At 41.6% G+C, this 14,702-nt stretch overlaps 1 protein-coding gene across 1 annotated transcript in view; it reads left to right on the top strand.

Moving 5' to 3' along the window:
- Nucleotides 1-14,702, top strand: part of RPS6KA2 (ribosomal protein S6 kinase A2) — a 449,145-nt gene that overhangs the window by 410,142 nt on the left and 24,301 nt on the right. Inside the window, 1 exon segment of the mRNA XM_030556734.1 lies at nucleotides 13,321-13,410. Within this exon segment, the coding sequence (XP_030412594.1) occupies nucleotides 13,321-13,410 (90 nt within the window).

Below are 14,702 nucleotides of genomic sequence, written 5' to 3'. Positions count from 1 at the left end.
AATTTAGCCTTCCAGCACTGTCTAGCAGGCTGATGCATTTGTGTGGTGTTCTTTTAAGGAAACAGGCATTTGTATGTCCTTGTTTATTGAAGCAAAAAAAGGGAAAAATTCTGCCCTAAGGTCCTCTAGTCTGATAGATTGTTGAGGTGTCTGTATTATTGGACTGCTTTGCCTGGCTGCTCGCTCTCTCTGAAAATGGAAGTCATCTGTCTGAAATGAAGCAGATTGTAAACTCTTCAGGGGAGAGACCATGTTTATGTGTATCTGTCCGCAAGGCACCCACCACACTTGTAGGCATGGAATAAATAAATTGCCCACTAGGAAGTGTAATGAGAATTTCAATGGAAAATTTCAGGTTTGTTGTATCCTTTGGCCCCACTCTTGCCAGCTCCTAGAAGCAAGTGCCCACATATAGCCCCCCTGATTTCAGCAGGGCTCTGGATGGGATCCAGGGTCCATCTGTGTGCTTAGTTTGCAAGATCAGGGCAATTTTAAGAAACTGTTTTTTATTTAACAGTGAAACAGGTTTCACAGTAAATTGAACAAATCTAGCAAACATAGTATTAAATGGGTTATGTTCCTCCTTGAGCCAAGCAGTAACAAAAATAATGCTCAGTGTTAAACCTGATTAGGTAACAAGGGAGGGAATGGGATGGACATGTATAGGCCAAATTCTGAGGTTCAGATTTTACTGTCCTTTGTCATGCAAACTCCATTGACTTTATTGGGCGGAGGGGGTGGGGGAGTGTAAATGAGGACTGAGTAAGGATCTTGAGATTTGGCTCTGTATTTCCATCCCAGGGCAGTGTAGTATAGGACCCCACACTACTGGGGAGAGTTGGCATCAAGAACAAGTTTAGGTGCTGCCAGGGGTTCCCAAGAGCCCCATGTTTAAATTCAGCTGGAGAGAGGGTTGGAATGATTTCCTAGTCTCCAATGTAATCTCCCTATCTCTGGGTGTTAACTGCACCCTTCCAGAGTTTACTTACAAAAATACTTATGAAGAGGAAATATTTTGCCTAAAATCTTTAGAATGGACCCACTCTCCCCTAGGCTTTTACCCCAGCTCTCCCAACCCCCGTCATCAGTCTATAATGCAGTGAAAATGATCAGATGCCAGATATTTCTCAGGAGGAAAGTATGAAGATTTGAACATTTATAGCAAAGAGCAACTTAACATAAGTTTGTCGTCTCCATCCTTCATTATGATTATGAGAAAGCACTTTTGTTTAAACAGGAAAACAGAATAATAAATTTCCCATTCTCTCTCTCGCACATACACACACATACTTCTGCAAGCAGATTCTGTTATAGTACTATATTACATAGGGTTTATCACAGATCATTAACTAATTAATAAGGTATTAGTGCTGCTCTACATAGCCCCAGTGTGACCATATCTAGAATAATTTATGCAGTTCTAGTCCCCATATTTTAAAGAGGAATACAGACATGCCAAAGAAAATACTAAGAATGAACAATAGATATTAAACAAGGACTGCAAGGCATGCTATATCAGGAGAGCTTGGGGAAGCTAGAATGTATACAATCTGGGAAAGACAAGCGTCCAGGGGGACATGATCAAAATCTATAAATATCTTCCAGGTGATAGAAATGATAGGTGGCAAATATTCAGCCACTGAGGAGGACAGGACAAGAGGCAAAGGCTTGAAGCTAAGGAAAAGTTTGGGGGAAAAGTTGGATGGTGAGAGCAGTTAGTTGGTAGCGTCACCGTCAGACAAGAACAGGTTTAATTTATCATTGATGATCAAATGATGCAAAAAGTAGCCCAGTAAAATGAAGGCATCAGAAACATGGCCTTTTCTGACCCCATAAAATAGGCGGGGGGTGGGTGGGGAATCAGTACTTCCATTGTCATTCTTCTCAGAGACACTAAAAATCCTGTAGGCCTAACAGTTCAGTAAAAGCTACTTATCAGTCAAAGGATGCTCAGGCTGGTAGCATGGCAACAGCATCAGTAGAGTACAGTAACTCCTCACTTAAAATCATCCCGGTTAACGTTGCTTCATTGTTTGTTGCTGATCAATTAGAGAACATGCCTGTTTAAAGTTGTGCAATGCTCCCTTATAACGTTGTTTGGCAGCCGCCAGCTTTGTCCACTGCTTGCAGGAAGAGCAGCCCATTGCAGCTGGCTGGTGGGGGCTTGGAACCAGGGTGGATCAGCAGCCTCCTCGTCAGCTCCCCACGCCCCTAAGTTCCCTGTGCAGCAGCTGCCCAGCAGGCTATTGATTTGCTGGGCAGTTCAGCTGTCCCTCCCCGCACTGCCATGTGCTGCTCCTGCCCTCTGCCTTGGAGCTGCTCCTGAGAGCCTCCTGCTTGCTGTGTGGGGGTGAGGGTGGGGGGAAGGGGGTGCTAATGCTAATGTCAGGGTATCCCCCTCCCCTCTACTTCTACCCCCCGCTTACTCCATCTCCACAGAGCAGGGGTGGGACACACGACAGGGCTCAGGACGGGAGCTTGCTAGCAGCAGCTACTGTCTCAACTTGCTGATCTACTTAAAAAGGCAATATACTTAGAGTGGGGTCAGCATTCTTAAAGGGGCAATGCACATCTCTCTCTCTCTCACTCACTCACTCTCACACACACACACACACACACACACACGGTATGTGTCTCTGTCTGCCATGCTGTCTCCCCGCCCTCCATTTGTGCTGCCTTGTAGAATGTGCAGCTACATTAACAACAATGTGTTAACCCGTGAGGGCTCAGCCAAGTGCTAGTTCATCATTCAGCACCAAGGCATTTCCTGGGAAATATCCCACCCTCTGACTCCTCCACCTCTACCAAGCTTCACAATCATCATTGCTGTGTACAGTATTCAATTGTTTGTTTAAAACTTATACTGTGTGTATGTGTGTGTATATACACACACACACAAAATAGTCTTTTGTCTGGTGAAAAAATTTCCCTAGAACCTAACCCGCCCAACCCCTCTTTACATTCATTCTTATGGGGAAATTGGATTCACTTAACATCGTTTCGCTTAAAGTCGCATTTTTCTGGAACAGAACTACAATGTTAAGCGAGGAGTTACTGAGCATGATGTCATTCAATAAACACAGGTTTCAGAACAGATTTGGATAAACTCCTTGAGTTTCTTGCCCCTTGTGGAGTATTGTGGTTTTGCACATGAGGTCTACTTTGCAAGAAGCTGCTCATGTGGTATTCTGCAAAAGGGAAGGTGTGGAAATGCTTAATCACTAAAATTTGTGTGCAGAGGATGAGATGGGAATACCTAAGTACAACAGTGACTGGTGCTTTACAAATATCATAGATAGAACATTTATAGAGGTAAAAATAGCAGCAAAAGCAAAGGGATGGAAATGGGACAGGAAGGGCTTATGAGGATCTGCCTTCTGATCTGTGGGAATATTTTAATACCTTTTTTCTAATTATCCTCTTTTAACAAGTCTTAAGAGCCAAAACATACATATAGGCAGGGCTGGCCTTACCATGAGGTGAACTGAGGTGGCCGCCTCTGGTGCCAGACTGTGGGGGTGGGGTGCCACTAGGGCCCAGAGTGTAGAAAATTGTGCCTGCTGCTGCTAATATGTATTCTCTCTGCTCTAGATGCACAGAGATGTTGGAGTGCTGTGCTGGAGGAAGGAGGGCACAAGAGTCATAATAGGCAGGCAAGAGAGAAGGTGAGCGGGAATAACAGAAAGCAGCAGGAGCTGCAGGGAGAGAGAAGAGGAGGAGCCTTATGTACCTCTCTAGCACTCCCAGGAGCCTAGACTGATTAACACCAGATTCTCAGGGAGCTTTCTGTTTTCTGCTGCTTCCCTGAACCCACTTGAGGAGAACAGGCAGTCAACTGAAGTAGTAGGAGCCAGCTAGGCCCTTAAGATGCTGATATCTTCCCTCACTCAGGCCCTGCCACCAGCCTGCTTATTTGTCCCCTTCAGCTGAGTGTTGAGAGCCACTATAGCTGGCACAGAACAGCAGTCATGAGTGAAAGAAGAAAACGCCCCTCTGGGGCAGCATTCAGAAAAAGAAAGCAAGCAAAGGTAGCTTTTCTATCTAAGCAGGAAGGAGCTCTCCTGAGATACATAGACAGAAATGTTCACAGTGAGCCTTCGAGCCCCAGTGAGGATGTGAGTGGTGAGGAGATGCCTGATATTCCATTTAGTCAGAGTGCAGGTGACCTGGCAGCTACTGCAGCATCCATATCTCCTTCTCAAATGGATGTAACCGTGCTCATTCCTGAAGAAAAGTGTAGATCAGAGAAGACAGTGGTGGCGGTGCAAGAAATAGCTGCTGCTGAGTTTAGTTCCTTACGTCTAGATGATCCAGGACTGTGCACCCACTTGAGCAGTAGCCTGAGGAACTTCCTTGTACTGCATGGGCCAGAGCAAGTGAAAAACTTCATGTTCCCCAAAGACAATGAAAATAGAAGTTTCCATCCAACGCATTACTGGTGTGAAATCCCCAGTGGTGACAAAGTGGAGAAGCCATGGCTTATGTACTCAAAAACCCAGAAGGCTGCATACTGTTTTTGTTGGAAACTCTTCCAGTCTAATGTTCCAGCCATGTTAAGTTCTACAGGAACAAAAGACTGGAAAAATCTGGCTAGAAATCTGGCATGCCATAAGAGAGCATTATATAGGTGGAAAGAGTTTGGGATGTTATATGATATTCCAAAACTTCTCACTATACCTGAAGAAGATCTACACCAGCAATGCAGGGCACTAGAGACAGTGTTGACACATGATGACGTGCAATATTGATGTGAGGGATTTAGGTGATGAACTGAAAGCCCTTTCAAGATACATTCCTGCAGGATCAACTCCAAGGGCTGTTCTGGAATATATGTGCACAGATAAGATGACCACCCTCTTTCCAAATGTTTTTGTTGCTTCACGCATACTTCTAACACTTCCTGTAACAGTTGCCAGTGGAGAATGCAGCTTCTTCATAGATTCATAGACTCTAGGACTGGAAGGGACCTCGAGAGGTCATCGAGTCCAGTCCCCTGCCCTAATGGCAGGACCAAATACTGTCTAGACCATCCCTAATAGACATTTATCTAACCTACTCTTAAATATCTCCAGAGATGGAGATTCCACAACTTCCCTAGGCAATCTATTCCAGTGTTTAACTACCCTGACAGTTAGGAACTTTTTCCTAATGTCCAACCTAAATCTCCCTTGCTGCAGTTTAAGCCCATTGCTTCAAGTTGAAGTTAATAAAAACACATCTGTGCTCCACACTGACGCAGGAGAGGCTGGTCGGCCTTACAACCATCTCAGCAGAGCATGAGCTGGCCCAGACTGTGGACCTTCAGGAAGCAGTTCAAATCTTTGCAACCAGGAAGGCACAGAATGCACCACTTTGGTTATTCAAACACATATATGCGAGTGTTTACTATGCAGACAAGAAAAGTTACATTTGCTGTTCAGGTGTTTGAAAGTTAAGTGTTACTTAAAATTTTTGAACAAGACATTTTAAGTTGTTAGTTTTCCTTTATTGGGGTAGGTAGCAGAGCAGTACCGTGAGAGAGTAGAACAGGAAGAAGGTAGACCTGAGACCTTTCAAAGTTTTGGCCCAAGCAAGGAGGCATGGGGGCATCATTTGAGCTCCCCTCCTCAGGTGCCAAAATGTTGTGGGCCGGCCCTACATATAGGTCCTGATTCAGCAAGGTGATTAAGGTTCATGCTGAATTGGGGCCATAATGAACAATTTTACCACAATTTCATGTGGTAACACATACAGTATAATTTACATGCGTCCTCATTTTGGGAGATTTGTGTTCTACTCACAGGAAAACAGCTGCAAAAATTCAATCATTCTCATTCTCCTAATTTTTAATCTGAGTACACACACAGATTTCTGCCAGTTACTATAGGCTTGGAAATGAAGACTGTCCTCTGAGAAGGCAAAAGTAAAGTGAGGCAGGATCAATGGACCTGAGTGGATAAGGGATCTGTGGACAATACAGTTTGGATCCAAGGGCTTACGGGAGCACTACCAGTAAGACCTGGAGTTCACCATGAGCACTTGGGAGTAGGACACAGTACTGGCAGGGCAGGGAAACAGGAATGCCATGAGCTGTTTTGTAAGGGGAAGGTTTATTAGTTTCAATGAGCCCTTTGGTTTGCTGGTGACTCTTTGGATGTATTGGATCCAGGCCCCATTTAGTGTTAGTGGACCACTGGAGGAGTATATAAATATATGTGTGTTGCCCATGACTTCATTTGATGGCATTAGGGTTCTGTTTTGGTTATTGATTAAGAAGATGTCAGATAATTCAGCTCAATCAGTTTATTAAACATAGAGAAATCAACACAGAAAGGTTCGTTCATACTTTACCAACTCAGGAAACAGGCTTGCAGCAATCTCATCTTACATCTTTTATCTGTGTCTGTCCAAAAGTACGAACTTCATTTGACTTATGTTTATAGTGCACTTGTTTACGACAGAAAATGCACTTTACTCTTGTTGCCTTATCTAGTTTCATACTTGTTTTTCAAAGCACAAAGACTTTCTGCACCAAACATACACAGTAACATTCCAAGGGTTACTAGACTGAAGAGTAGAAATTGCATTAGACTATAAAGACATTAACTATTTTGTACTAATGGTGCCCAACACACAATGCATATATAAAACTCCTTAACAGAATATGCATATTATTTCTGACCGATTTTTCACATACAAAGAATAAATGTTAGAACAGTTTAATTATTAGTTGATTTCCACAATAGAGCTTAGCATGGGTACAAAGCTTTCTGGGAATCCAGTTACACAATTTAGCATAAATGCAAAGCATCCTGGATCATAGATGATATTGGCTAGCAGTGTGCAGTGTGGAGAGGATAAAATTTTCAATGTAAACTGGACCCTTTTTGAGAGAGGAAATAACAGATAGTAGTTTTCCTACAATTTAATAGATCATCTCTCTCTTTTCCCAGCTGACCTGCCAAGTACCTGAATATTTTGGATGGAATTTGGTCTTTAGCAGTTCTGTTTTTTCTTTGAGACCAGGAAGTATTTTGTTTCATGTGTTTGGATTCTATGCTACTTTAAGAATTTTCTCCTTGTATCAAAAACAGTTGGCTCTTACATAGCATCCGTAGAGCTTTATAAAGGATGGTAAGTATTATTATCCCTATTCTACAGATGGGGAAACTGAACCTAAGAGAGGTAATGTGGTCACAGAGTAAGACCATGGTGGAACAGACAATGGAGCCCCGGTCTCCTGACTCCCATTCCAGAGCCCTCTCCACTGAACCTCCCAGCTTCTAGGGGGTCTCTCTATAAAATGTCCTTTCCTACTGCACAAGGCGAGGCTCTGTGGCTGAATTAGTTTATATTTGTACGTTGCTTGGAAAAGAGAAAGCACCAAACCAGTGCTAAGTCAGGGCTATCATTACAGGCTAAAGTTGTAAACACTGAGTCAGCAAGTTGTGGAAGCTTTACACTCCACCCACACAGATTGTTCTGATGAGCATTTTTTTTTACTGCTAATTAAATCTGTTTTTAAAAATATTCATTCCACTATTTTTCTGAAAGGTTTAACCATGAGGTGGGTGAACCCCTGAAACTGATCAAACCTAACAGCAGAGCAAATTGTCCCCCCAGAAACCATTAGACTTGGACTAGTTCTCCTCTGAGACATCTTAAATGTAAAATTATACCATGTCCTTTTAAACGTTAGCCCTTCTGAAGTGATTTTCATCCAGCCTGAGTAACTTGAAATCAAAAGGAACCAAACTGAAACAAATGCTTGACATAAATAGGACTTATTTTTGAACGAAAGATGATTGAAATGGAAACCTGCAGCAAAGTTCTATCTTTGTGTCACTTCTCTTTGAATTTAATATTACAGATGAACCAGCCAGTTTAAAATCTCTGCACATGCTCTTACGCCTCTTTTCTTCAAAAGTGATGTTTATCCTATCTATAGTTAAAGGAACCATTTGATCAGGGTGATGTGAACATGAAATGTGCCATAGATGTGAGGTATAAATAGTGTGTTCAAACCCATGGAATTCATTTTCCTTTTTATTCCCCCATTTAAAGCACTTATAAATCATATAATATGATACAGTGACATACAACTCTGTTAAATGTGGTTAACCCATCCACCACAACAGGCTTCTTAAGAATACTTCAAAGCACATTATACAAGATAAAGCAGCTTTAAGCAGTGACAATGTGAATATTCTCCTTCCCTATGCTTTCTCTGCACAGCTGGCATCTTTTCCCTGATGCTAATCAAAGGGAATTATTTATGGTCCCTCCTTCCAAGCTCTAATGTTTAACAATTTCAGTGCTATATAATACACGTGTAGTGCTCCCTCGGAATCTGGTACATCTCTGTGCAAATGCCAGTTTTCCCATTGAATGTCTGCATTTGAAAGAGTCTTGCCATGGTAATGGCACAGCTGGGGTTAAATCACAGTGCCACCTCCAGAAACGTTTCGTTAGACCTGTCTCAAGAAGTAAGAGTGGCAGAACTGGCTACCATTTTTTTTTTCTCTAGAATGTATAGTTCTGATCTTGCAAGCCCTCCATGCATAGAATTCCTATGTGACAAGTACGGACTAACAAGCCCATGCATGTTCTACATGCAGAAGACTTATAAGATTGGGGCACATTGTTAATTAGGATTGAGATAATGTTTGTTTCATACTTGCCCTTGCTTCCTAACCTAGATAAGGTAAAAGAGTTCAGTATTATTTTCTAGTTGGGGCCTCCTCTGTTTTAAAATGTCGTGAGGTTTATGCCCTAAATTCCTCCTGGAAGGAAATATACCTGTCTTCAGCTAGTCAGTAAAATACATGAAGGTTGTATTAGTCAAAGAGTAAGAAACACCATATACCAATCTGCACTGAACCCGTTCTGCTCAGGAAATGCTTCATTCAGAATTAAGATAGATGAGCTTTTCAGCAACCCCTGGGTGTTTGGCACATGGAGAAAAATCTATTTAGAATGGCTGTATGGCTCACTTTCTTAAATTTCTAAAGTACAATAGTTAACCCTTCTGCTTTTTTTAGCTCTGATTTGCAAAAGCACCACAGAGCTTTTAGTATGTTCTCAGCTGAACTACTGATACGTTGTGATAGCTTTCTGGGTTAGTGTTGTTCACCACAAAAACACAGAGAAAAATATCAATAGAGGCACATTTTTGCATTATTCCAAACCTCAGCACTGGAAACAGACAATAGAAGTCTCTTACTTTAACACTAGTGTATGTGCTCATGCCTGTGTGTGTTTGTGTGTGTTTACTTGAGTGAAAGTCACAATTAAGGCTTAGAGAAAAAAGTTCATCCCTTGCACACAAAGAGTGGAAAGGGCTTGTGGGTCCTTATATGGGGAGGATGGAGAAAGATCAGACTCATTGCACAAGAAATATGGTCTCAAAGGAAATGCAAAATGATCCGGGTGAGGGTTGGTCTATGTTAGCAGAGGGAAAGTCTAAGGACATGTCTACACTGGATGGGGGGGTTAAACTGCATTAAGTCAAATTAATCTGGTTTGAAAACTCTTATGTACATGACACAAACACCACATATATCATGAACTCGGGACTCTTCTTTCAAACTTAACTAACTTTTCTGGAGGAATCAGCCCTCCACTATCATCTGCTTGGTATCCTCTAACTGGAATTTGTCTGGCTTCCTCTTTGCATGCCACAACGTGCAGGGAGAAAAATCCCAGAATGCATACTCAGCAGCGAAGAAAGGACCATGGAATACCCTTCAAGAATGGCATGCCCTTAATATGCTGCAAGCTGCGACTATGTGTACACAATGATTGGCACTGAAAGAGGGCATGCTATCCCATGTTTACAATATTAGTGCAGCTTGCATGATGCATGCTGCAGACTAAACCCCTCATACAGACAAGCCCTCAGAAGGTTAGCAGATTGACTTGGGTGCCAGTCATCATTCAGAAGTTTGGCTGCCTATCTGAAAAGTCAACAAATTTATTCAAAGCTCAATAGTCTGGAAATCTACAGGAAATCAAACTACTTAACTATGTAATAATAGTAGTAATACTTAGTGCTCTTCATCTTCCCAGAATTTAAGCTTTCTTTTTAGGAAAGAAATCCATAGCCTTTATGGAACCAGTGTAGCCAATGCAGCACTCCTTGTTTGGAGCACATAGCCTGAAACAATAGCTTTGCAAAGTGAGAGGTTCCCCCTCTCAAATAAATGGGGTGTTAACATGGAAGATAGAAACACAGGAATTGCACACTGGCTCAGAGTCAGAACTCTGACCGGTCTGCTCCAGTATGCTGGCTCCAGCAGTGGCCAGCACAGGATGATTCAGAGAAGTGTTAGACCCTCTACATACGCAGGGGGGAGACAATAGTTCTCATCATAATGTCTAATAATTAGAGATTGGCTTAAAGTCTGAAGTGTGAGTAAGAGGAAAAAGCATTGACCCCAGTGTGATGACAGAAGCCAGTTTCTAGCTTGTTAACTGTTTCACGGCTGATCAAAGCATGCAAGAAAGGAGAATGTCAATCATATTAGAAAGATATGCACAATCTACTTCAAATGGCATCTGAGCCTCACCAAGGGAGAGCCATGCCCTCTAGGGCATCTCCCCACCACTAAATCTGGGTAGCTCATCAGAATCTTGCTTGATTGTATTTGGAATATCTGTATAATCTACTGTGAGCAGTGCCTCATTTTGGTATTTCAAGCGGGTACTTGAACAAGGTAAGATTTGTTCTTTGCACCCACCAGTGATGACGCCTATGGCTAGATTTTCAAAAGAACTCAGCATCCAAAACTCAGAGCTTTTTTGAAGATCTGTTTGTGAATATTCAACTTTTCTTCCAGCCATATTCTGAATCACTTTATCCTTTGCTGAAATGCCTCCACCTCTGGGCTGGAACCTGGCTGCTGTCTACCAGTACATCACAACAATTTTGTAGCGGAAGCGAAAAAGAAAGTGGAGGAGGAATTTAGGCAGGCAAAATGACAACTTTGCCCCTGTGGCCACTGCAGCATAAGACTATAAAAATTCCATATGCTGCAGTCAGTCTGAATTGGAGAAAGATTTCTGCCACTTGTGATGCAGCTGTCTCCCTTCAGTCACAGTTCAGCTGCAAATCACTGTGACGGTGTTGAAAAGAGGGATCATCACAGTGACAATCTGTTCTAGCATATCCTAGTGGACTGCCCATGGGCCTGGGAGTCAGGAATAGAGGAGTTCTGTTCCCAGCTCTGATGGTGTGTTTTGTGGCCTTGGACAAGTCATTTATTTAACCCATCTACCTCCATTTGTGAGATAACAACTGTAGGCGATAAATATTATGAGGATTAATTGTGTGTGTAGAGCACTTTGCAGATTAAAAGCATCGTGAATACTTATTCATTATTAAATGGTTTGCAGAGTAGCTCATAGCTGAGTGTTAGTTGTCTGAGTATTTGATCAGTGACTGAGATTTTTAAAGTGTATTTGTGTTCTCTCTTCTCTTGAAATAAGATAAATAGAATTTCGATAGACACTATATATTTTTTGTATTTCTGATTTAGTCTGAGGTGCTTTATAACGTATGCACTGCATGAAGTTTTCTTTCATAGAAATGTGTGTAATGAAAACAAATTAAGAACGTGTTAAGGCATCTCTCATTCTACTGACTACATACCAGGGGACCAGATCCTTAGCTGGTGTAAATTCATGTAGCTCCACTGACTGCAAAGGAACTAGATTGACTTACACTAGCTGAGGACCTGCCCTTGGATACTTTTTTATATGAAACAGTTACTGATTGACTGGGACATTTTAAGACTCAGGGGTCCTATGTGTAAATTCATTCAGTGAAAATATCCACTGTCTTTCTGAGCATTGTCTAGGTTCCCCTAAGCTAGATGAATAACACTATTCTAAGGAGAAGTTGCTAGTAGGATTTTTTCCTTCCACCTGTTTTTGGAATTTCTTTTTCTCAGCATTTACTCACATGTGCAGAACTGCTGGCCCACACTCCGACAGTTGATATATACTTAAAATGTGTGAACCAATTGTTGACATGTAATCAAATCACTGATCTGTCCTCAAATGTATACCCGCAACTGCTGATCTTCACAATAAATGCAAATGTGTGCCACAACTGATGTGCACTAATAAGTATCAATGTTAAGAAAGTCAGTGCTTTTAAGAGTTTTTAGTTGTGGATGAAATTGTGTTAAATCTATACCATTGTGCTAGTTCTCATAGAGAACTACACGTATTTGAAGTCTAAAGCCTTAAGAGCCTAAAGTTATTGAGTTACAAGTTTGTGAAAATGTCACATTTATTTTTTCAGAGCCCTATTATCCAAAAGTTTATCTAGTTGTGCCCCCAGAACTTCCCAGAGAGAGGGGCAAGTGTCTCATCTTTTGGCTGGAGTTTTTCCTGGCCAGAAATTTTTTGGAAAATTGGGCTTATATAGTGGAATGGATCTTATGACTTTAGTTCTGGAGTTACAGCTGAGACTCCAGGGTAAGGCTAATTTCCTCTAGTTGTTTTGTAATTACTTTCGTTTATCATTTACATATAAGAAATGAAGAACCATTTAACAACCAGCAGTGAAAGCAATGCACTCAGCTGGGCAAGTGACCAAGCCTTTTTGACTGACATCCCAATTGTAGCAGGTAGAAATGTCGATGAGAAATAAATGACATCCTAGCAGCAGGCTCTATTTGCAGGGGTGGCTTTGAAGCAGCAGGTGTAATGTTTTCCTTAGGCCTGCTGTCTACAGACTAGAATTTAGTCAAACTGTTTATGCCCCTGTACAGTGCAATAGATATATGTATGCGTTGAATACAGAAAATGATGATGTACCAAGCAGTTGATGTTTTCTTCCTAGAATGGAGGTGACCACAGTTTGGCCTAGTGTGGCCCACAGAGAATAATGAATACAACAGGTTGCAGCTTAAGTCTGCTATACCTCCTTTATGCCTGTGAATGTCTTTCTAGGTCAATCAGCAATGAAAAAATATATCTGACAAGCAATTCCTATTTATCTACCGAGGAGGATGCAAATACAAGCCAGTGTTATGGCTGCCTGCGTTTATTTTTTATGGCACTATTCAAGAAGCTAATGTTCAAATTACACCCTTTGTAATCACAGTTGTGGTCACAAAGTTACAGGCATAAAAAGGGAGGCTGGGTGTTGCGCCATCTGCTTTCTGGCAGATTGCCATTGTGGTCCTTGATATCACAGTACTTTGGCTGTCCTGTCCTAGAACAATGATTACCAGAAGAATATTAAATGTTAATACATTTAAATTAAACGTTGTGCTTGGTGATGGGTGCTGTCAGCCTGTATCTTACTGGTCTGTGTTTCCTTTATTCTAGATAATTGATAAGAGCAAACGAGACCCCTCTGAAGAAATTGAGATTCTCTTGAGATATGGGCAGCATCCAAACATCATTACTCTGAAAGATGTGAGTAGTCTATGAGGACTTCAGCTTTAAACCGTTCTTCTCCTTTTAATATCAAGCTTACCTGCTCTGTTACTGAGAAACTCTCCTGTTTTAATGTCCAGTCATTTTAATTTTAAAGTGAGAGCCATTTGAATCCTAGAAAAAAATTTAGTTGAAAAATTATTGGACACAAAAATAGCAAGATTATCAGACCATGCATTCAACAAATAGTGTTTGGTCAACTTTAGCTAAAAGCATATTTGAAACGACCCATAAGGCTGGATAGAATAAAAATTAATTTGATTTTAAAAGACTTTTCATAACCAAAATCTTTCAATCTTCTTTTTGAAGTAGATTGTCGAACACTAATAACGAGGGTTCTGTAGATAACTGGAATGGCTTTTTCCTGGTCAGTAACTGTTGACATACAGCCTCAGGTACTTGTTATTGAGAGGAGGATTGTTAACTAGGCCAGTAGGGCTTCCCCTGTTTTTTCCTGAGTGCCAGGAAGCCTTTAACTGACATGTGAGCAACCAGAAAAGACAAGAAGAAGAGAGCTATTTTAACCTTTAATATGAAAGGCAACATCTCTAAGGTCTTCTCTATGCTACCGAACTTCAGCAAAGACTTCTCATCAGTGCTAACGCCCCACCTCAGCTACACCAAAGGGAGCACCCGCCAAAGCCCTAGAGCCGAAATGACTTACAGTGTTTTTATCTCCTTTCTCTGAGCAGCTTTAGTCAACATGGTGTAGAAATGTTGTAAGCTGTCGGAGTCTTGTCAACACTAGGAATCCACCTGCTGGCAGCCCTATTGGAAAACATTCTTGCTAAAATCCGCTAGTATAGATGAGGCCTAACAGTGCTAACTGTCTCATAAATGGCAGTAAAGGAAAAAGAGGAAGCCTGCTTCTGGGTTGTGGTGTGCTCTTGGGTGGGAGACTACTGATCTGTTCACTCCCTTAAAGAAAACACACCTCTGTGAGCTCATTTGTGTTGGAGCTCCTGGAGTATTGTATTTACAAAGCAGAGAGCCCTTGATTCCAGTGGAAGATGGAAAGCTGTAGAAAAGTGATCATCTGGACTTCCAAAACTTCAAAAAATCAAATATTACATTTTCTATTTCCCAACTTCTTCTCCCATTCCAAGAATTGGGGAACGTTAAGGAACACAGGCACAGCCTAGTGCGTATCTATGCAAGAGCTACAGGAATTGGGAATGACCTAACGCGAGATTCTAGGCACTCAGGGATTACAGTGATGAGCATGGTATAAGAACCTAAATAGAATACAATACAGTAGAATTCTATCCAAG

Source organism: Gopherus evgoodei, chromosome 3 (genome assembly GCF_007399415.2).
Source record: "Gopherus evgoodei ecotype Sinaloan lineage chromosome 3, rGopEvg1_v1.p, whole genome shotgun sequence".
In the NCBI taxonomy this organism is placed as follows: domain Eukaryota; kingdom Metazoa; phylum Chordata; order Testudines; family Testudinidae; genus Gopherus; species Gopherus evgoodei.
This window is presented reverse-complemented; position numbering and strand designations above follow the sequence as displayed.